The sequence below is a fragment of the Camelus dromedarius genome, chromosome 2 (assembly GCF_036321535.1).
Source record: "Camelus dromedarius isolate mCamDro1 chromosome 2, mCamDro1.pat, whole genome shotgun sequence".
In the NCBI taxonomy this organism is placed as follows: Eukaryota; Metazoa; Chordata; class Mammalia; order Artiodactyla; family Camelidae; genus Camelus; species Camelus dromedarius.
In genome coordinates, this window is record NC_087437.1 from 122,612,330 (window position 1) to 122,634,646 (window position 22,317).

The 22,317-nt window shown below is 44.5% G+C and overlaps 1 protein-coding gene across 3 annotated transcripts in view; it reads left to right on the forward strand.

Moving 5' to 3' along the window:
• The window catches only part of PRMT2 (protein arginine methyltransferase 2), a 31,157-nt gene extending 18,382 nt beyond the window's left edge, over positions 1–12,775 (forward strand). For all 3 annotated transcript variants that reach the window (XM_031461321.2, XM_031461336.2, XM_064476871.1), the window contains 5 exons: positions 7,678–7,853; positions 9,480–9,609; positions 10,311–10,447; positions 11,464–11,635; positions 12,252–12,775. In XM_031461321.2, the coding sequence (XP_031317181.2) occupies positions 7,678–7,853; positions 9,480–9,609; positions 10,311–10,447; positions 11,464–11,635; positions 12,252–12,284 (648 nt within the window). In that variant the 3' untranslated portion in view covers positions 12,285–12,775. The remainder of the gene's footprint in view (positions 1–7,677; positions 7,854–9,479; positions 9,610–10,310; positions 10,448–11,463; positions 11,636–12,251) is intronic.
• Positions 12,776–22,317: the final 9,542 nt, after the last annotated feature.

A 22,317-nucleotide genomic window follows, 5' to 3' on the forward strand; every position in this document is an offset into this window, starting at 1 on the left:
CTGGATTAATAGCTACCATATTAATTACTGTTTTCTCTGTTGCTCTTCTTTGTTCCTGTTTTCTTCTTCTCTTTTTCTGCTTTTTATGTTTCTGTTTCTGTGTGTGTGTTTAGCACCTAAAGACAGGGAATTTAATCAGCATGAATAAAGGGTGAATTAATTCAGTGCTCAGGCATATGTTGGTTTAGAGCCTGACATGATCACATGTTGATAAATGTAAACTTAAGATACGTATTTTCATAAATTGATGGACTATCCACTTTGCAAACCACTTCAAAGTTTAAAAAATTCTCAGTTGTAATCTCTCTCCTGAAGCTTACTTCATTTATCTGTTTATCTACCTGTGTATCTGTTTACAGTTTTATTGAGGTATAACTGACAAAATTGTGAGATATTTAACGGTACAGTATGATGATTCGATATCTGTGTACATTGTCAAAGGGTTGTCCCCATTGAGCTGATTAATATATCCATAACCTCACATATTTACCTTTTTTGTTGTTGTTAGAACATTTAAACTCTATTTTTTTTTTTAGCAGATTTCACTTATACAACACAGTGTTTTCAACCGTAGTCACCGTGGTATACGAATAGATCCTCATACCTTTTTCATCTTGTAACTAGAAGTTTGTACATTTTACCAACCTCTCCCTATTTCCTGCACCTCCTCAGCCCCTGGCGAGCACTTTTCTCCTGTTTCTATGAGTTCAGGTATTTTTTTAGATTCATTATATGACACCTGCAGTATTTGTCCAGCTTATGTCACTTAGCATAATGGCTTCTAGGTTCATCCATGTTGTTGCAAATGACAAGATTTTTTTTTCTTTTTAATGGCTGAATAATGCTCTGTTGTGTGTGTGAGTATATACATCACATTTCTTTATCTATTCATCTGTCAGTGGACATTTAGTTTTTTTCCGTAACTTGGCTTTTGTGCTAATGCTGCAGTGAAGATGGGAGTGCAGACGTTTCTGAGATACTGGTTTCCTTTCCTCTGGATATAAATCCAGATCTGGAATTGCTGGACTGTGGTTCTGGTTTTAATTTTTTGAGGAGCCCTATGGTGGCTGCACCAGTTTGCATTCCTGCTACCAATGGCTTTTCTCCACATCCTCTCCAGTTTTTGTCACTTGTCTTTTTGATAACAGACATCCTAACAGGTGCGAGGTGATATCTCACTGTGGTTTCGATTGCTTTTCCCTGATGATTACTGATGTTGAGCACTTTTTCATGTACCTGTTGGCCATTTGTATGTCTTTGAAAAAATGGCTATTCAGGGCCTTTGTCCAGTTTAAATGGGGTTACTGTTGTTACTATTTTTGCTTCTGAGTTGTATGAATTCCTTGTATATTTTGGATGTTAATCCCTTATTAGATAGGTGTTTCACAGATACTGTCTCCCATTCTACAGTGTATCTTCTCATTTTGCTGATGGTTTCCTTTGCTGTGCAAAAGCTTTTTAGTTTGATGTTGTCCCACTTGTTTATTTTTGCTTTTGTTGCCTTTGCTTTTTGTGTCTAATCCGTAAAATTATTGGCAAGACCTGTGTCTCAAGGAGCTTACCCCTCTTGGTTTCTTCTAGGAGTTTTATGATTTTAGGTATTATGTTCAAGTCCTTAATCCATTTTGGGTTGATTTTTGTGTATGGTGTATGATAGGGGTCCATATTTATTCTTTTGCAAGTGGTTATCCAGTTCTCCCAACACTGTTTTGAAGAGATTATTCTTTCCCCATTGTGTATTCTTGTTTTTTTTTGTTGAAAACTAATTAACCTTATATGCATGGGTTGATTTCTGGGCTCTCTGTTCTGTTCTGTTGATCTGTTCTGTGTATCTGTTTTTATGCTAGTACCATACTGTTTTGATTACTGTAGTTTGAAATCAGGAAGTGTGATGCCTCCAGATTTGTTCTTCTTTATCAAGATTACTTTGGTTATTTGGGGTCTTTTAGGTTCCCTACAGATTTTAGGATTGTTTTTTCTATTTATGTGAAAAATGCCATTGGAATTTTGATAGGGATTGCATTGTTTCTTTAGGTTGTTTTGGGTAGTCCAGACGTGTAAACAGTACTAATTCTTCCTATCCATGAACATGGGATATCTTTCCATTTGTTATGTCTTCTTCGGTTTCCTTCAATGTACAGATCTTCCACCCCCTTGGTTAAATTTATTCCTAGGTTTTATTCTTTTTGATGTAATTGTAAATGAGATTGTTTTCTTTCTTTTTTAAGTTGAAGTATAGTTGATTTACAATACTGTGTTAGTTTCAGATGTACAGCAAAGTGATTCAGTTATATATATATATATATTTTGTATATATATTCATTCTTTTTCAGATTCTTTTTCATTGTAAGTTTTACAGGAGACTGAATATAGTTCCCTGTGCTATACATTAAATCCTTGTTTGTCTATTTTATATATAATAGTGTGTATCTACTAATTCAATTTTATCCCCCCCCCCCTTTTCTCTTTGGTAACCATAATTTTGTTTTCTGTGTCTGTGAGTCTGTTTCTGTTTTGTAAATATGTTCATTTGTATTACTTTTTAGATTCCACATGCAATGATATCATATAATGTTTGCCTTTCTCTGTCTGACTCACTTCACTTAGTATGATAATTTCTAGGTCCACCCATGTTGCTGCAAATGGCAATATTTTATTCTTTTTTATGGCTGAGAGTATTCCATTGTATATATACACCACATCTTCTTTGTCCAGTCATCTGTCGATGGACACTTAGGTTCCTTCCATATCTTGGCTATTGTAAATAGTGCTGTTATGAACATTGGGGTGCATGTATTGTCTCAAATTAGAGTTTTCATCTTTTTCAGATGTATGTCCAAGAGTAGGATTGTTGGATGATGTGATGACTCAATTTTTAGTTTCTAAGTTACCTCCATACTGTTTTCCACAGTGGCTGCACCAATTTACATTCCTACGAACAGCGTAGGAGGGCTCCCTTTTCTCCACACCTTCTTCAGCATTTATTATTTGTAGACTTTTTATTGATGGATGGCCATTCTGACCAATGTGAGGTGATAACCTCATTATAATTTTGATTTACATTTCTCCATCAATTACCAATGTTGAGCATCTTTTTGTGTGCCTGTTGGCCATCTGTGTGTCTTTGGAGAAATGTCTATAGGTTTTATGACTATTTTTTGATTGGGTTGTTTGTTGATACTGAGTTGTACAAACTGTTTTTATATTTTGGAAGTTACGCCTTTGTCAGTTGCCTTGTTTGCATATATTTTCTCCAATTCTGTAGATTGTCTTTTTTTTTGTTTGTTTGTGTATGGTTTCCTTTGCTGTGCAAAAGCTTATGAATAAGTTTGATTAGGTTAATGGGATTGTCTTCTTAATTTCTCTTTCTGATAGTTTGGTGTTAGTGTATAGAAATGCAACTGATTTTTGTATGTTGGTTTTGTATCCTGCAGCTGCACTGAATTCTTTTATCAGTTCTAACAATTTTTTGGTGGAGTGTGTAGGGTTTTCTCTATGTATTACCATGTCATCTTCAAATGGAGACATATTTACTTCTTCTTTTCCAATTTGGTTGCCTTTTATTTCCTTTTCTTGCCTCATGGCTCTGGATGGGACTTTATTGCTATGTTAAATAAAAATGGTGAGGGTGTGCATCCTTTTCTTATTCCTGATCTTAGAGGAAAAGCTCTGCTTTTTGAGGTTTTAATTGAGCATTTTGTATGACTCTGTTTTCTCTTCTTTCTTAGTGTATTGGTTATACTTCTTCCTTTTTGCTTTTTAAAGTGGTTGCCCCACAGTTTGTAACACACATTTGCAGCTGATGCAGATCTGCTTTGAACACTGTAATGCTTCATGGTAGTGTGGTTTATGATAACAGAATAATCCTGAGCCCCTCCTGTCCCTGTGTCGTCATTGCCATTGCTTTTATAATGTGTAAGCATAGCTGTATACGCATACATAAGCGCATACGGTCAAATACTGAGTTGCTGCTATTTTGCACAAATTGTTAGATTAATTAAGGATAAGAGAATTAAAAGTTTTAACTTTATCTTTAATCTTTCATTCCTTTCTCGGTACCTATCTTTATTTAGATCTGTGTTTCTGATCGACAGGCAGACCTCAGACCTTGGAGATACATTGTGGGTTCAGTTCCAGACAACCACAGTAAAGCGAATGTCGCAATAAAGCGAGTCACAAGAATTTTTTTGTTTCCTAGGGCATATGAAGGTTATATTTACACTATACTATAGTCTGTTAAGTGTGCAATAGCATTATGTCTAAAGTAACAATGTACATACATTAATTAACATATACCTTGCTGCTAAAAATGCTAACCATCATCTGAGCTTTCAGCAAATCGTAATCTTTTTGCAGCAGTAACATCAAAGATTGTTGTTTGGAGGATATAGGCAGTATTTTGTAGTAACTGTAAATGGAGTGTAACATTCGAAACTTGAGTAAAGAAGGTGAGGAAACAGATTCTTCTCTGGAGCCTCCAGAAGGAATGCAATGGTGCTGACCCATTTTGGACTTCAGAACTTCAGTGAAATAATTAAAAAAACAAGTGAAGATCATTGACCACAGATTGCTACAACAAATACAATAATAATGAACGTTTGAAACATTGGGAGAATTACCAGAATGTGACACAGAGACATAAAGAGAGCAAAGGCTGCGGGAAGATGGCGCCAGTAGGCTTTTTCGATGTCGCGTTGCCCCAGACCTTCACTTTGTACAAAGCACAGCTTCTGTGAGGTGCAGTGAGGTGAGGTCTGCCTTAGATCATTTTCCTTCTCTCTGAAGAGCCTCTTTTAGCATTTATTGCAAGGCAGGCCTACTGGCAACAAATTCCCTCAATTTTTGTTTGTCTGAGAAAGTTTTTATTTTATTCATTTTTGAAGGATAATTTCACAGGGTGCAGAATTCTAGATTGGTGAGTTTTTTCCTCTCAACCCCTTCAGTGTATCAGCCTGCTCTCTTCTTGCTTGTGTGTTTTCTGAGAACTCAGATGAAGTTTTATCTTTGTTCCTCATAGGTGAGGTGTTTTTTCCTCCAGCTTCTTTCGGGTTTGCTCTTGGTCTTCTGAGTTTCTGTAGTTTGAAAGCGGCTTGCCTAGTTGTACTTTCTTTTTAGCATTGATCCTTCTTGGTGTGCTCTGCGTTCCTGGGTCTGCGGGTCGGTGTTGGACAGTCATTTGGGGGCAGTTCTCAGTCAGTATTGTCTCTGGTGCTCCTTCTGTTCCTCCCTCTTGTTCTCCTGGTACTTCCATTGTGTGTGTTACACCTTCTGTAGTTTCCTGCAGCACTTGAGTATTTGGTTCTATTTTTCTAGGCTTTGTTCTCTTTGCTTTTCAGTCTTGGAGGTTCCTGTTGTCATGTGCTCAAGCTCAGAGACTCGCTGCTCACCTGTGCCCAGTCTACTGCTGAGCCCATCGAGGCACCCGTCATTCCTGTTACGTGGTTTTTGATCTCAAGCGTTTGCTTTTGGTTCTTTCTAAGATGGTTCATTTCTCTGTTTACATTGCCCTCCGTTTCTTGTCTGAGTCTGGTTCGGAGGCTTGCTGAGTCTCTCAGACTGTTACTTGCCCTTGAGTCTGTGTGCTCATTCTTGCGTGTTGGCCAGTCATGATGTACTGCATACAGGATCAGTGTGGACGGGCTTTAGTGATGTGGGGGAGGGAGTTGTCCTCCAGGCCTCGCCAGGCCACAGGGCTCGAGGAGCCTGGGCCTCTGCTCTGTGACCTTCGCAAGTGCGTCTCAGTTTCTTTCCCCCTTTTAGGTGGGATCGGAGGGGCTTGAGTTGGCTCTGTCTTTCCCCACCCTAGTTAGGCTCTGGTTAAACAGTTTCTCCTGAGGGCAGACCCTGTTAAGAAGGACAGAATATTCTGGCATGTTTCAAAATGTTCCTTTTTAACCTGTGGAAGCACGAGGGGCCTTCTCTCTGCTACTTACCTTGGGACCCTGGTGGAGTCCAGGAGGGGAGCTCACGGAAGTGTGGGGCCTGTGGCTGGGCCCGTCTGGAGTTTCGGACTCTCGGGCTTCTCCACAATGAGCCCCCAGCAGTTCGTGTTTCCTCCCTGGACTCTGGTTCCAGGGGAGGTTCTGCTCCAGTGAGTTGTGGTTCTCTGTACAGATCTTCCTCAACTTCCGACAGGGTCTCGTCCTGAGAAACCCGTCGTAAATTGCACGCACCTAGGTCGGAAATGCGCATAGTACATCTGACCGACCGGACGTCCCCGCCTCGCCTCGCCTGCCGTAAGCGGGCTCGGAACGCTCACGCCGCCTACGGCTGGGCGCAGGTGTAACACAAAGCCCGTTTGGTACTGAAGTGCTGGCTGACGCTGCGTGGAAGGGAGGAGCTGGAGGGCTGTTGTCGCCGGCTGTTCATCCTCCTGATGCCCGGCCGCGAAGAGCCGTGGCCTGTGGGCACATGGTGTCACTGTGTGTGGCTGGTGGGAGAAGGGCAGAATTCAAAATTCAAAGCGTGGTTTCTGCTGAATGGCTATCGAACCATCGTAAAGTCGAAAACTCCCAAGTTGAACCTGGTGAGTCAGGGACCATGTGTGTTAGCCTCTCGATTTCTCCAGTTCTGGGCGCAGCAGTTTGCTCTTTGACCTCATTTCTCTTTCGGATCTAGGAAGAGTTGTTGATATTTCAGTTTGTTCAGCTTTTTACTTGTTAGGACAGAGTAGCCCCTTCCAAGCTTTCATCTGTTTGCCCCTCTCAGAGAGACACCACGGGGTACAGACAGGTGAGAGATTTCCAGAGAGGGCGGATGGTGGGAGGCCTGGACCAGAAAGGGCACCGCGAGGAGTGTTTGGCTGATGGAGCCATTCTGGGTCCTGACCGAGCTTACACAGACTGGTTCACTGTATGATCACTCAAAGACTAAACTTAAAAGTTACATGCTGTGCAGTTTTCACACGTGTGTGTGAATGGGTGTATGCGGGGGTGTGGGGGTGTGTGTGAGGGTGTGGGTGGATGTTCGGACACACATCTCAGGTGAAAAAAGTGATGCCTTCTGCTGCTGGGTTTACTCATGATTTTTATTTTGTTTGTGCTTTTCTGAGTTTTCTCCGTTTTTCCATACCGAACAAGTATTTCTTCTGTAACAATAGCTGCCTGCAGTTATTTAAGAGAAGCAACCCCCCGGCTTCCCATCTGCCACGAGACACAGCGTCTCTGGCCCCCTGGCTCCCTGGTGCACCCTGGGGTGCCGGCACCCGCATCCTGCCTTCCGGGCGAGCGCAGTGGCGTTTGGCTGCTCTTCTCACTTGCGCTGTGGCCTCCTGCTTTGATGTTTTTAAGAAGTGACTGCAGTCAACTTAAAGGGCTGTGAAGATTCTGGGACCACCCAGACCATGCCGCGTTGCTGGAGAGTTAAGACCCTGCGGCACCAGCTCCTAAATGTGTGGGAGCAGCTGGTTCCTGGGTGACCAGTGGGCGAGAGGGCGCTTTCCCTGACCTTGGCCATGCGCACCGGTGAATCCTGATGTGGATCACGGGACATAAACCCTGGCTGGGATAGAGTCAGTGACCATGTCTGGGGGGGTGCGAGCGCGTTCCTCCAAGTGGACCGGGCGGCGGTTGCTCTCGAGGGTGACAACTGTGCAGACCCCCGAGGGTGTGATGTAGCGAGGGGTTGGCAGACAGGGCTCTCAGTCAGCACGTCTTCTGTGTGTCTCCTCCCGTGCAGTTTGAGTTCATGATTGAGTCCATCCTGTATGCCCGGGATGCCTGGCTGAAGGAGGGCGGGGTCATCTGGCCGACCTCGGCCGCCCTGCACCTCGTGCCCTGCAGCGCCGACAGAGACTACCGCAGCAAGGTGCTCTTCTGGGACAACGCCTATGAGTTTGACCTCAGCGCCCTCAAGTGAGTGTCGGCTGGCTTTCCTGGCCTCTTGGCGGGGCAGAGTGGCCGCTCGGTCTAGAATACGCCACAACCCTGATCTAAGACATGACTTAGACACATTACCTTACAGGCCTTTAAACTGATAACATGTGATGGGGATTGAACTGTCCCGTTCATAAGACCCCAATTATAGTGGGAAAATAAGGTCATGTGTATGAACACGTGGGCCATTAAACACAACTGGAAGTTCCCACTAAGAGCCATACATTTTTCATAAGTCAGAAAATGTGTTAGTGAAGTCCTTCCTGGCACTTTGCAAAGAAAGCAGTACTCCAGAATAGATGGTTTCCTGGTTTTGAACATACGGACATGCTTGTAGTGGAGCTTCAGGTTTTAACATAAAGTGATCTCCTCACAAGGCCTTCACATCTGCAGTGTTGCCTCACCAGAGGAGGGCGGTGACATCCACGAGCTGCTTCCCCAGGGCGGCAGGGAGGAGGCAGGAGGCACCCAGCCTCAGCCCTGGGAATCAGGGAATCAGGGAGAGCCTCCTTTGTCAGAAACTGCAGGAAACTTCTGTTCGTGAGCCTGGACACCTGCTGGATGCCCAGATAGGGAGTTGGCAGCAAGACGCGAGGGCTCTGGGCCTTTTTATTTTGTTATTTAAAAACTCACAAACTGGGGAGGGTATAGCTCAGTGGTAGAGCATGTGCCTAGCATGCATGAGGTCCTGTACCTCCATTACCTCCATTAAAAAATAAAGAAAGAACAATAAAGAAACCTGATTACCTCTGCCCACTTCCACACACACACACACAAAACTCAAAAAAAAAAAGAAAAAGAAAAAAAATGAACATAAAGGTATAGAATCTTCCCCAGTTAATGTGCTGGATCATTGCACTGTCAGCCCAAATCCCAGAGCGGGTGGAGGGGAAGGTCTCTGACAGAGCTGTTCCTGGTTTGTGCAGGACAGATGCACAGGAAGGGCTGAGGGGGTTGTTGTTGTTTTCCAGGTTTTTTGGGAGGTGATGATTAGGTTTATTTATTTTAATGGAGGACTAGGGATTGAACCCAGGACCTCGTGCATGCTGGGCACATGCTCTACCACTGAGCTACAGTACCCTCCCCCTCCCAACCCCCGGCTGGGAGGGTTTTGAAAAGAGCAAGGAGGAGAGTCTCATGCTGCCTCGTGTGCACATCGTGATAATGAAGGCAACGGGAAAGACAGGTGAGCAGAGCAGCAGGCTAGGAAGCTCTGATTGGAGTGTGTTGGGAGAGGGCACATCATGAGCTGGAGGGAGGAGGGCTGAGGCCACACATTACCTGGGGACAGCCAACCCTAACCCTAACCCTTACCCTTGGAGAAGGCGTCTGTTCCCTACACCTTATGTTAAAACTTAATTCCACATGGATTCCATGTCCTCTGGGTATGTGAGACCCCACCAGCAGGGCAGAGGGAGGTGCCTGTTGCTCCCACACCCAGCTGCTGTCCAGGCAGAGGCTCAGCAGGCTGTCCTGCAGGAGGGCACCGAGGGCCCTGGCCACCTGCAGGGCGAGGCAGCACCGCTCAGCGGGATACTGGAACTGATACAGAAGACTGTGACATGTGTGGTCGGATCCTGAGCGCTCACTTTGACTTTTCCCCAGATCTTTAGCAATTAAGGAGTTTTTTTCGAAGCCCAAATATAACCACATCTTGAAACCAGAAGACTGTCTCTCTGAGCCCTGCACCATCTTACAGCTGGACATGAGAACGGTGCAGATCACCGATCTGGAGGTGAGGAGAGGTGACGCTTCCTTCTACACCAAGTAACCATTGTTCAAATAAACGGCTTAAACTTTCTGCTGTTGATTTGCCCTCAGTCTTTCTTACGTTCTATTCTGATGTCGCTGTCTATATTTTTAGGTTGTTTTCTTTATAGTTAACCTCTTTAACATCTTCAGTTACTTTTTAGATTTATGTTTAATATTCTCAGCATCCTCCGATTCAAATAAATCATATAAGTTTCACCATAGAAGTTGAATTAAATTTTTTTCTAAGTTTTTTAGCTCCCAGTGAAGACAGAATTCCTAAGAATGTTTCTTTTACTTACCCTCTGTGACCACGAGGTGGCGCGTGTGGGTTCAGAACGACCCGTTTTAAGGGCTGCTCGAGGCGGAGGAGACCCGGTTGCAGAACTTGGACGGGCTGAGCCATGTGCAGACTGAACTTTGGAGGCTGTAGTTAGTTTGGGATCCGGAGCTTTCTATCTGTGCGAAGAAATGAAAAGTTTTCCGCTCGAATCCGGGAACAGAAAGTCAGGCGAATGAGGCCCAGACTGCTCGAAACCTTTTCTGATTTTGTGCGGCCTTTGAATTCAGGATGCAGGTTTTGCCGTGTGATGTGCGCAACTGCACTAGCGGGCTGTGGTGCGTGTGTAATTCCGCGTGGTGCGGGGTCCAGGCGGGCCCCTTTCTCACTGGTTTGCTTGCACACAGACGATGAGAGGCGAGCTGTGCTTTGACATCAGGAAGGCAGGCACCCTGCACGGGTTCACAGCCTGGTTCAGCGTCCGGTTTCAGAACCTGGAGGAGGACGAGCCACAGCTGGTGCTGAGCACGGGCCCGCTGCACCCGTGAGTGCGCCTCGCGCCGCGCAGCCCTTCCGGGACCGCAGGCCCCTCCCCGCCCGCCTCAGGCTCCCCCCACCCTCGGTTGCCTCGACGCTGCTGCAGCTTCTTGTGGTCGGAGTCCCCCGGGGTTTCACTCGGACTGGACTCTGGGTCAGCCGATGTCTTCCTGAGCACGTGTTTGGCGCAGTGCTGTCCTGGCTGCAGGCTGGCTCCTGCGCGCTGGGGAGCGCACGGCATCCCTTCTGGTGCGGGACGCGGTAGCCTTCGCTGGGGGTTTGCGCGGTCCTTCCGCCCCGGGGAGCATCGCCCAGGCCCGGGTCAGGCGCTCCATGGCCCTTGGGTCCCGGAGGACCTCAAGAGAGGAGCCGTTTGCCCGGAGCGGCCGGTGGAGGCGGCGGGGCAGGGACTCCGGCCAGGCCACCTTCCAGGGCCGCGCGGGTGCGAGCTGTCGCGGGGTGGAGGTTGAGGGTAGGAGCCTTGGGAACCACCCGGGATGCTGGGTGCCTGTCAGTTTCCCTCCTGAGCGTCTGCTGTGGGGTCCTCCACACAGGTGATATGGGACGAGGTGGGGTGTGGGCCAGGGAAAGAGACCCCCCCACGGTGGCCCAGGGGTTGCCCAGGAGTCAGGGAGGACAGGTCATGATGGGGGAGAGGTTAGCCAGAGCCTCACTGCTTGGTGTCCCCTTGAGCCAACAACCTCAGACCCCCGGGGGGACCGCTTTCCCCCAAATGCTGCCTGTGTCTTGCTCACATTTGACCTTTCACAGAAATAACAGCTTTTTGGGGGGACACGATTTCATTGGTGGCTTTGGGTGGACACTGCTGTGCCAGCACGTGGAGGCTGGGGCTGGGGAACAGGCGCCAGGCAGGACCCCCACGCCTCAGGGAACCTGAGCAGCACCCAGGGCTGCATCCTCGCCCTACAAGGCGGGAGTGTGTCTGTCCCAGTGGGAGCCTGCAGCCAGGCGCCTGACAGGGTGGGAGGGCGTCTTGGGTGACACCGCGTCCCTGTCTTGCAGCACCACCCACTGGAAGCAGGTGCTGTTCATGATGGACGAGCCCGTCTCGGTCCACGCGGGAGATGTGGTCACCGGTGCAGTTGTGCTACAGAGAAACCCAGTGTGGAGGCGGCACATGTCTGTCACCCTGAGCTGGTCCATCACTTCCAGACAAGACCCTGCGTCGCCGAAAGTAAGGCATTTAGCCGAGAGTCATGTGCTGTGGTGCTGGTCTCGGGAGATGGTGGGTCTGGGGGTGATCACAGTGGGGGATGCCCATCCCCACCACACAGACCCCACGGCCAGACCTTGTCTTTGTCACTTTTCTCATCGTCGTGATGGGCAGTGGGTGCTCTTATTACAGAACAGGAAGCGGAGGAGCAGGAAGGTGAGTCATATGCTGTGAGACGGCCAGTCAGTGAGAACAGAGCCCGTCCCAGCCCAGGAGACCCCCGGCTGCAGAGTTGCTGAGGGCCTTGCACCCACCGCAGTGCCTTGGCCATGGGCAGTGGTGTGAGGGCTGGAGTGAATGTGTGGCTGGGTGGGCCACTGAAAGTCCTCTTCTTTAGACTCCAGGTTAATGTAGGAGAGAGAAGAAAATAATCAGATAGTTTCCCTTTACTTTGTAGCACCTATTTTGTGCTTTGTTTTATGCTCATTTTATGTGAAAAGTTGAAATGTTTGTTGTTAAAGTCTGTACCTGAAGGCCAGACTCTTGAAAATACTAAATGATTATTAGGAAATACTGCATGTTGGTCAAACTGAAATGATTTATTACCTGATTGGTTTGTTTTCTTTGTCTTTTTCAGGTTGGGGAGAAAGTCTTTCCAATCTGGAGGTGACAGGGCAAACAAGCTCTGTCTGGAAGGCAGCGTGTGGTCCTGGAGGCTCGGACGTGACCAGCGAAGACGCGCCCGGATGGGAACGTGTCCTGTGAGCCGCCACTTTCTCTCTGATGGAGTGACAACAGCCTTGCCCCGGGCTCCACGGGCTTGCCGTGTCACTGCCCTGTCCGTCCCTAGAAGCAGGCTGTGTGCCTAGTGTCCACCTGTGGGTAGCTGGTGGCACAGTGTCCCTGAGCTAGGTCTAGTTCTGAGCTCACAGGACACAGACGTCAACCATGTCCTCCTGTGAAGGTGGCTGTTTGTGCACCGTGTGTCCATGTGCTCTTCCTGTCCCTGGCTCAGCCGCCCAGCTGTGGGGCGTGCGGGGCTGGAGGTGCAATGAATGCGATGCGGCTCTGCATGGGGTGGTCCGGCTGTAGCGATGTCTTCCAGACGAATTACGTGTTGGCACATAGTACATGCTCAATAAATATTTTTTAATAAATGAATGCTTCTGTGCACGTACAGTATTTTTTACTGGGTGGGTCAAACTGTGTGCATTGCTCTGTAACCTTTCTCATCTAATATTACAAAGAAACTTTCACGCCAGTGGGTCCATGTCTAGGTTTTTGGGTGTGTGTCAATTTGACTTTCAGCTGTTTACTGGAATATAAAATCTATACCCCAGACCGCACGAGTTGTGAGCGTACAGATGGATGACATTCCACAAAGTAGACAAATATGTAGCCAGCGCTCAGGCCAAAACCCTTGCACACACTCGGGGTCCCAACTGGCCCTTCCTCTCAGAACCACCCCCAAGGTGGTGCCTGGCTTCTAAGACTGGAAGTGGCTTTAGCCTGGTTTCCAACACTGTATGAGTGGAATTGTATACTTAGTGAATTTTCAGTAGACTGGATGTTCATGTCCTCCCCAAACTCATGTGCTGAAAACTAACCCCCAGTGTAGTGTTTGGAGGTGGTGAGGTCGTAAGGTGGTGCCCCGTGAAGGGGTTAGTGCCTTTATTATAAAGGGCCCCGCAGAGCTCTTGCCTGACCTACACGTGAGGGCCCAGCAGGAGCGTCCGCGAACCAGAGCACGCTTCCCACCAGACGCTGGGCCGGGCCCTGATGTAGTAGGGACCTCCAGCCTCCATGACTCTGAGCACCCACGTCCACCCTCTGAGCCCTCCATGCGGTGTTCTTGGGGGCTGCCGGTCCCTCAGTGTCTGCCTTCTGTAGGTCATGTGTTTGTGAGATTCATCCATGAGCCGTGTGCTTCACCGTCTGCATGCACACAATGTACGTGTCTTATTCCAGTGTTGGTTGTTTTCGGTGTCCAGCTGTTATGACTGGGGTGAAGGGGAACATTTGTGTGTGTTTGGTGCACATATGTGTACACCTTTCTGTGTGTTGGTGCATGTGTGCGCACACATTTGTGTGGTGCACATGTGTTTACACATTTGTTTTCGGTACACACTTAGGAGTTCAGCTTCCCTAGAAATGACAGATGGTTGTGCAGAGTCAGAGGACCTGCGTCACTACAGCCCCCTGGGAAAGCTGCAAAGCGCCCGCCCTCGTCAACACGCACTGCGGGCCATGTTCTCTGGTGGGTGCCCACGCTGACGACCGAGGGTCCGTTTTCCTGAGGCAGCGTGGCTTCATGTACTCGCTGCTCATTAGGGTGCCCTGTTGTTGGAGTGCTTCTGAGGGCTTCTGCCTATTTTACTACTGAGGGTTGTTTTTTGCTTACTTTAAAGTGTTTTTGATAAACAGAAGTTTTAGCAAACTCAAAACTTAAATTTTGTCTAATTTGACATTACTTTTCTGTAAGGTTAACACTTGCTGTGTCCTGCTTAAGAAACCTTTGCCTGTTCCAAACCACTAAGATATTCTCCGACACTCTCTTTTACAGCTATGTTATTCCATCCTTTCCACTTAGATCAACTCTCTACCTGGAATTGATTTTTGCCATTGATGTGGAGGAGGATTAAGGTTTATTTTCCCATGAGGTAAAAGCTTAGATTATTGATTTTCAATCTTTTTCCTTTTCTAATTCATGCATCAAAAACTGAATTTTCCCCTAGAACTGTTTTAGCTGCAACAACATATTGTGATACACTTTCAGTGTCATGCAGTTCCAAATATTTCTAACTTCTGTTATGATTTCTTCTGTTGTACCACAGATTATTTAGAGGTGCACGGCTTAATTTTAAAAGGTGGCACTTTCTAGTTACCTTTTCTTAGTGCTCTCTAGCTTAATTTCAGTGTGGTCGGAGAACAAACTCAAACTCTTGAGTGATTCCAGTGCTTTGAAATGTGTTGGCTCTTGTTTTATGACTCAGTGATACTGGTCATTTTCACATGTACTTGAAAAGAACGTGTGTTGGACTGTTGCTGAATATAAAGCTCTATGTATGTGGTTTAGACAAAGCTGTTGATTGTCGTGTTCAGCTAGTTGGATCTTGACTGACACTTTTGTCTGCTTATTCTATCAGCTACTGAGATGGAGGATTTAGAGCATTTTGGTCAACTTGGGTGGCCAACACAAAATGCCTTAGACTGTGTGGGTTAAACAACAGGAATTTAGTTCTCAGGAATTGAGTTCTGGAGGCTGGGAAGTCCCCGAGGTGCCAGCCAACCTGGTTCCCTGTGAGGACTGTCTTCTTGGCTTGCGGACGATGCCTTCTCGATGTGCTCTCTCGTGGTGAGGAGAGTGAGCTCTCTGGCGTCTCCTTGTAAGGACACCCACCCACTGGATCGGGGCTCCTCCTTTGTGACGTCATTGAACCATAGTTACTTCTTCGAAGCCCCATCTCCAAATACGGTCTCCTTGAGGGTTAGGGCTTTGCATTATAGTGAATGTCTGTTGCCCCAAGATTCATGTGTTGAAATCTAACCAACAAAGGGATGTGGTTAGATTATGAGGATGGAGCCCCAGGAATGGGGTTTGTGCCCATAAAAGAGGCCCAGAGAACAGCCTGGTCCCCTTCCTCTGGGTGGGGACACAGCAGGGAGACTGAACAGGGAAGCGCGCCCTCACCAGATGAGTCTGCTAGTGCTTTGCTCTTGGGCTTCCCAGCTCCCAGAGCTGTGAGAAGTGAATTTCTGTTGTCTGTAAGCCGCCCCATCCATGACACTCTGCTGCAGCAGCTCAAAGACAAAGACAGGCCTCAGCGTAGGGACTCTGGAGGAACACAGCTTAGTCCATAGCACTCTGCCCCGTGGCCCCCAAGTTAACGTCCTCATGTACAAAATGCATTCGTTCCATCCCAACAGTCCCCAGAGTCTTAACTCACTCCAGCATCAAGTCTGAAGTCCCAAGTCACATCTCAGTCTCATTAAAACTAAATATATGTGCGACTCAAGGTGGGATGCATCCAGAGGCAAAATTCCTCTTTCGCTGACCTGTGGAGCCAGACGAGCTGTGTGCTTCTGAAACACAGTGATGGAACAGGCGTACGATGGACTCTCCCATTGCAAAGGGGGACTTGGAAGGAATAAAAGGGGGACTTGAAAGGAAAAAAAGCCTGGTGGGCCCCAGGCTTGTCCAAAATCCAGCTACGCAAATCCAACTAGCTCTGAAGGCTGGACGATAATCCTCACTGGACGATTCACTCAGCTTCTTGAATCTGTATGTTTATTTCTCTTCCCAAATTTGAGAAGCCTACTTTGTGTGTGTTTTCATCACTCTCCTTCCATTTTCTGGGTTCTGGTGAACCTAAAGTTATATCTTTTTTATAGTCTCATGTGTAGTAGAGTTAATTCACTTACAAAATTTACTTTGGCTCTCAGTGGAAGAAAATTACTTAATTAAATATTATATACTGTGATGATCATAGTTTCCAGATTTTGGTGACAGTTGGTATTTCCTGTCCCAGACTGAACACTAAATTCATAAAATTTAAAAAATATAATTATTCTGTAGTTAATTACACATAGACAAACCATAGTTTGCCAAGAGTTTTTAAGGAGTGAAAGTAGGCACTGGTAACAATTACACTAGGACGTGGACACAAATCAGGACTGTCCTAGGCAAGTCAGGCACAAGGTCATCTTAGTAATGTGAGATTGATTTTAAGTGATTAGTGTAGGCTAATTATACCTATAATTGTAACTATGTTGAGGGCTTTAAGGCACTTATCTTTATTATAATTAATGCAGTCATTATTTTAAAATTACCCATTATTTTATATTCTGTCTACTCAAATCATAACATCAAGAGAGTAAGGGGATTGTTAAGTGATAAATATCAGTGTTACCAGGCATGAGATACTGTAGGATCACATTTTATAAAGCATTATAACACTGTGCCTTAAAAGAACTACAGGACCCTGAATATTGGCCAAGCCAGTGTGTTTCTTTCTGTCTGCAACTCTTTTAAAATAAAATGTACACATCATAGCAAAAAAAAAAAAAAAAAAAAGGTAGTAGAGTTCTTTATATATCTTGGATATCACCGCCTTATCAGACGTATGATTTGCAAATAATTTCTCCCATTCTGTAGGCTGTCTTTTCATTTTGTTGATTGTTCCTTTTGCTGTGCAAAGGTGTTTTGGTTTGGTGTAGTCTTGCTGTTTTTTGCTATTGCTGCTTGTGCTATTATCGTTGAGGTGTCGATTCCAAAGTATCATTGTCAAGACTAATGTCAAGAGCCTTCCCCTGTTTCTTTGTAGGATTTTGTTGTGTGTGCTCGTCTCATTTGTCAATAACCAATATTGTCTTTTCCAGGTTCAAATCTAGGATATATGAAACAAAACAAAAACAAGACAAAACAAACAAAAAGAAATCCACAACCAAGTCATTCCTTGTGTATCAAGTTTCTCCATATCGCGCTGTCTTCTTATTTTGTTTTGTATATAATTTCAGGGGTTTTAGTTATACTTAGAGGTAAGAATAGGAAAAAGAATGTCTACTCCATCAGGTTTCTGTGGCAGATAACAGGATCTACTCTAGTTATTTTAAAGACAAAAGAAATTGAATTCTCTTTAAAAGTTTTCAGCTTTATTGAGGTATAATTGACCCTAACTTTAACCCAAAGCCAAACCCAGTCAGAATCTTAACCCCAACCCCAAGCCCAGACTCAGAGCTGAACCCCTAACCCTGTCCCAAACCGTCTACATGAACTCTTCCGCTGTGCTGTGTGCTGAGCATGCTGCCCTGTGGAGGAACCGGTAATTGTGAGACTCTCCCATGTGTCTTACATTCAGGGGTACCTAGATCATGGACATTGTGTTTTTGGCCTCCTTGATTTTTTAATCTTCAATTCAGAGCCCAAGTTCACCTGTATGCTCAATAGTCCTCAGGACATAAAAAAAATCTCTTAGGTGTTCTGAGATGCTGTTTATGTTTATGTCTTTTCACTTTATCTTAGATGCAGGTAAATAATTATTGCATAGTCTGAAGACATTTCTGAATTGATATGCAAATATGAAGAATTTTATTTATTTTAAAAACTAAATACGTAGTATTTCTGACATCCCAAGGTATAGAGCACAATTTAAATAACACGCATATCTCATCACCTACTTTAGTGTCAGGGTTACCTTATACTCAAAAGTAACAGCATGTATCAATTTCTGTAATTTTATGATTTAATAATATTTCCTCTATTAAAAAGCATTCTACATTACTTATATGTTACTGTCTTCTAAAATTTTAAACCTTATACACACGACATCATAACCTAAGCCTTGTTAACTCAGTCCAGGGGGGAACTAAAATGTAACTCAGGTCATTGATAAACAGGTTACTCTGTCCTCAGGCACATTACTCCAGTGGTGCGAGGAATGCTAAGGAGTGGTCATATGATCATTTAATTACTTTAGGAAGAGAAAATCCTCATCCTTGTTTTGATGTAATTTATCTCGGAAATTCTATTTTCATTTGTAATCAGCAAGAAAGGACAGATGCTAGGGTAACATGATGCAATGAAATTACCAAAGTTCTCCAGGTGCCAGTTTTTCTTTTGCACAAAAATTAAATAAACAGTAAGAAAGGTATTGGTCCAGTGAAATAAAACAAAGCAGCTCACCAGGATGAGAATAACACTGGTAGCTTTGTTTTCAGGAGAGCCTCGTGAAGAGTGGATGGTACTGCGAACATGCTGAGCTATTTTGTGATGTCTGAAAAGAATATTCACCATGTAGATACTATTACATGTCATCAGAGAGAGAAAGAACAAATCTCGAGTGAATGTTGTGCTTAGAAATGTTGCTGCCAGATGTTGGTTATAGGCACTGGTTTTACAAGTAGCGGTGTAATACCCAGGACCAGCATGAGTGGCATTCCTGTTGGCCACAGTTCTTAAGATGATCTCAGTATAAATGATCATGTTGATGATCCAGGCAAAAAGTAAAGAGGGTTGAATAAACGTAGAAATTTTGGTTTTGATCCAGGCCCACTTACTATTACTTGGAGTAATAGTCACAGCTTGAAATGTACTCTGGAGGGAGGTTGCGTACAGAGAAATACTTCGGGTAACTCTCTGAATGTAAAGCACTGTTTTACATCCAATATCACCCATCTCGGGCCTAATTCCAAATGATAACATTATATTTGGGACCCCTCTGAATATGAGTGATAGGGTGTTAGCCAAAGTTAGGTGGGCAAGAATCGTATCTGCGGGCTTCTTCTTATGAGGGAGAATTAAGAAGATGTACATATACAACAAAAATAACAAGGAATTCCCCATGAACCCAATACAAATTTGAAAGGTGAAGAAGATCCCAAAAATCACGTCACTGGAAATCATAGTCTTTCAGTCTCTCTTAGATCTTCAAACCAAGATCAGCACGTCCTATAGACAGATAATTTGATTACGAATGTAAAGATTCAGAATAACTGTGAATGTATTAATTTTCCAGGAGACTTCCTGCAAGATGGTCAAATGTTTAGCTACATCAGACCAAGGGACCATCAAGATACTTAAAGAGCAGAATTTAACGTTTATGAAAACAGAAAGTATCATATGTTTTCACCATTTATTCCAGTCAGTTTCTCTTAGAAACGTTCTGCTGATTCTGAAGACTATCTTTATGTGTTAAGAGACAGTTTACTTAAAACTGTAACTCCTCTTACCGTTCTATGCATAGTGAATGCCAGTAGCATCTGTACAATGATATTCTCTCAAATGTTTATTGTATTATATAGCTCATTTTTACAAATGAGCATATATAATTACTGAAGCATACATAAATATGTGGCACAAAACATATCTGACTTCAGTTATATTTTATTGTCACGTTTGTTATAAGGTTAACTAATATAAGATAAAAGAAGATATTATGGTCACATTCAAAATCAACGGCCAAGTTATAGATTACCTTCATCTCATTCTAAATCTCCAATCTGAAGCGTGGGCTCCACTGATCTGCTGAGACTAGAGAGTTCAGAATTACCCTAATCTCCCTGCAGTCAGTTCACACACACTGCAGTGCCTTCTACTGCCTACCGATGTGTCTCGTGACTCCTGTATCCTTCTACTCGACTGTTCCCTTTAATCATAAATTGAGACTGATGATGCCACTGACAGGTCAAGGGGTAGGGAGAGGCTTGTCATTCACATGCTGAGGCTCTGTCCGGGAGAGCAGGACAAAGCTCCCGAGATGATCTCAAAACGGCTAGAGCAGGAGTATAAAGGAAATTGGTCTGGGTTTTTTTTTTTTTTATTTTTTATTTTTTTTTATTGTGATCCAGATGCGGCCTGGGTGAGGGCTCACACCTGCCAGCAGGGGCTGAATGCTTTGAATCTCTTACTTGCACCAAAGGAGGGAGCCCTTAGATTCCTTATCAGTTTGACCAGACATGAGTCACGGGGAAAAAGTGAGTACACATGCCTAAAAGCTGACAGCAAGCATCCAAAAAACAGAGTCAGTCTTATTATTACAACTATTCACCCACTGGTATAGCTGAAATTTTAAAAGTGACACTTTTTATATATTGCTGGATTCAACTGGCTGATATTTAGCTTGGAATTTTTGTGTCGTGTTCATGAGAGAGAGTGGTCTGTCATTTTCTGATCGACTATTGACATGAATACAGGTGGCCTTAAAAAGTGATTCAGTAAGTGTTCCTTTCCCTTGCATTTTGTGGGAGAGCTTGTGTAGAACTGGTATTTTTCTATAAGCGTTTGGCATATTTGCTACTGAAACCATCTGGATCTGGAGTTTTTCAAAAGGTTTTTAAACATAACTTCAGTTTTTTTAATAGGCACAAGGTATTCAGGTTACCTAGTTCTTCTGAGTGACTTTTGGTGGCTTGTCCTTGGAGGAATCGGTCCACTTCGTGTGAGTTATCAGACTGACAAGCTTGAGTCGGTTGTGGCATTCGTGCTCTCACTAGTGTTTAAGTGCCTCGGGGATCATTAGTTATGTTCTTGCTCGTTCCTGTTCTGTATCTTATGTCTTCTCTTTTTCTCTTGGCCAAACTGTCTAGAGGTTTACGAACTTTCTTGATCTTTGATATTCTCTACTGTTTTCCTGTGCTCTGAGTTCATAGATTTCTGCTCTGATCTTTATTATTTATGTTCTTACAGTTGCTTTAAGTTTAATTTCCTCTGCTTTCTTGGGTTGCCTACGGTGGAAGCTTAGGTATGAAAACTGAGCTGAAACTAGCAGTTCCTACTGTATCTCAAATACTTTGGGTCTGAAATTCATTATCTTAGAGGATTTTAGTCTCTGTTTACAACATCTGTGGCTGCACGGCACAGGGGATGTTGGCTATTTCCAGGCATGACATCTAACAGGGGGAAGAAGACTTCAAAAAGTGGCCTCAAAATGCCTCCATGTCATTGTCATTAACGCTCCTCCCACCTCTGCCTCATGCCCAGGTACCCCAGGGACCCATTCAGGTGACACCAAACTGCCCCTATTACTGTTGTAGCCTATCTGGAGAAGAGACTGGCTGGTCTGTCCATTTCTACTTCCACCCCCAGGTGGAAAGGGCAGGGTGAATCACAGTTTGAACAGGGTCAGAACAAACTGAACCCAGCACCATACTAAAAGGATGGCATGCTACAATCAGGTGAAATCTTTCCCAGAAGTGCAAGAGTGGTTCAACATGTGAAGATCAGTGTAATAGGCCACATCAATGCACTGAGGGAAAAATCCACGTGATCATCTCAATAATGTTTCAAAAGAATTTGAAAAAGTTAGCATCTGTTCCTGAAAAAACAAACAAAAACAAACAAACAAAAAAAACAAACCAAAACAACAGCACTCAATAATCTAGGAGTAGAGGAGAACTTCCTCAACACAAGAGAGGACATATATGAAAAAACCTGAATGCAGCACCGTACTAGCAGGTGAAAGACTGAAAGCTTCCATTCTCCTCAGATCAGGCACAAGACAGAGATGCCTCCTCTCACAACTTCCATTCAACACTGCGCTATAATTTTCAGCCATAGCAATTTGTCAGGAAAAAGAAATGAATTGTCAGTATTGGAAAGGAAAAGGAAAGCTATGTCTGTTCATAGATGACATGATGCTGTATGTGGAAAACCCTAAAGAACCTGCCAAAAAGAAGACATTTCTTGAACTAACACATGAATTTAGCAAAGTTGTAGGATCCAAGATCAACACACAAAATTCAATTGTATTTCTATACCCCAGCAATGAACAACCCCCCCAAATTAAGGAACGGAATTTACAATAGTGTTAGAAAGAATGTAATGCCTAGGAATGAACTTAACCAAGGAGGTGAGAGAGTTATACACTAAATCTAATAAACACAGTAGTAAGAAATTAAAGAAGGCCCAGATGAGCCAATATACACCCTATGTCCATGGTTTGGGAGACTCAGTGTCGTGATGGTGGCAGTGCTCCTTGACGTGACCTACAGCTTCAAGTCTGTTCTTACCCACATCCCAGTGTCCATTTTGCAGAAATGGAAAATCTGATACTAGAATTTCTATGGAATTTCAAAGGACCTTAAATTGCCAAAGCAATCTTAAAAAGAACAAAGTTGGAGGACTCACATTTCCTGATTTTCAAACTTTCTACAAAGCTGCAATAACTAAATAGTGTAATACAGGCACAAGGCTAGAGATATCAGTG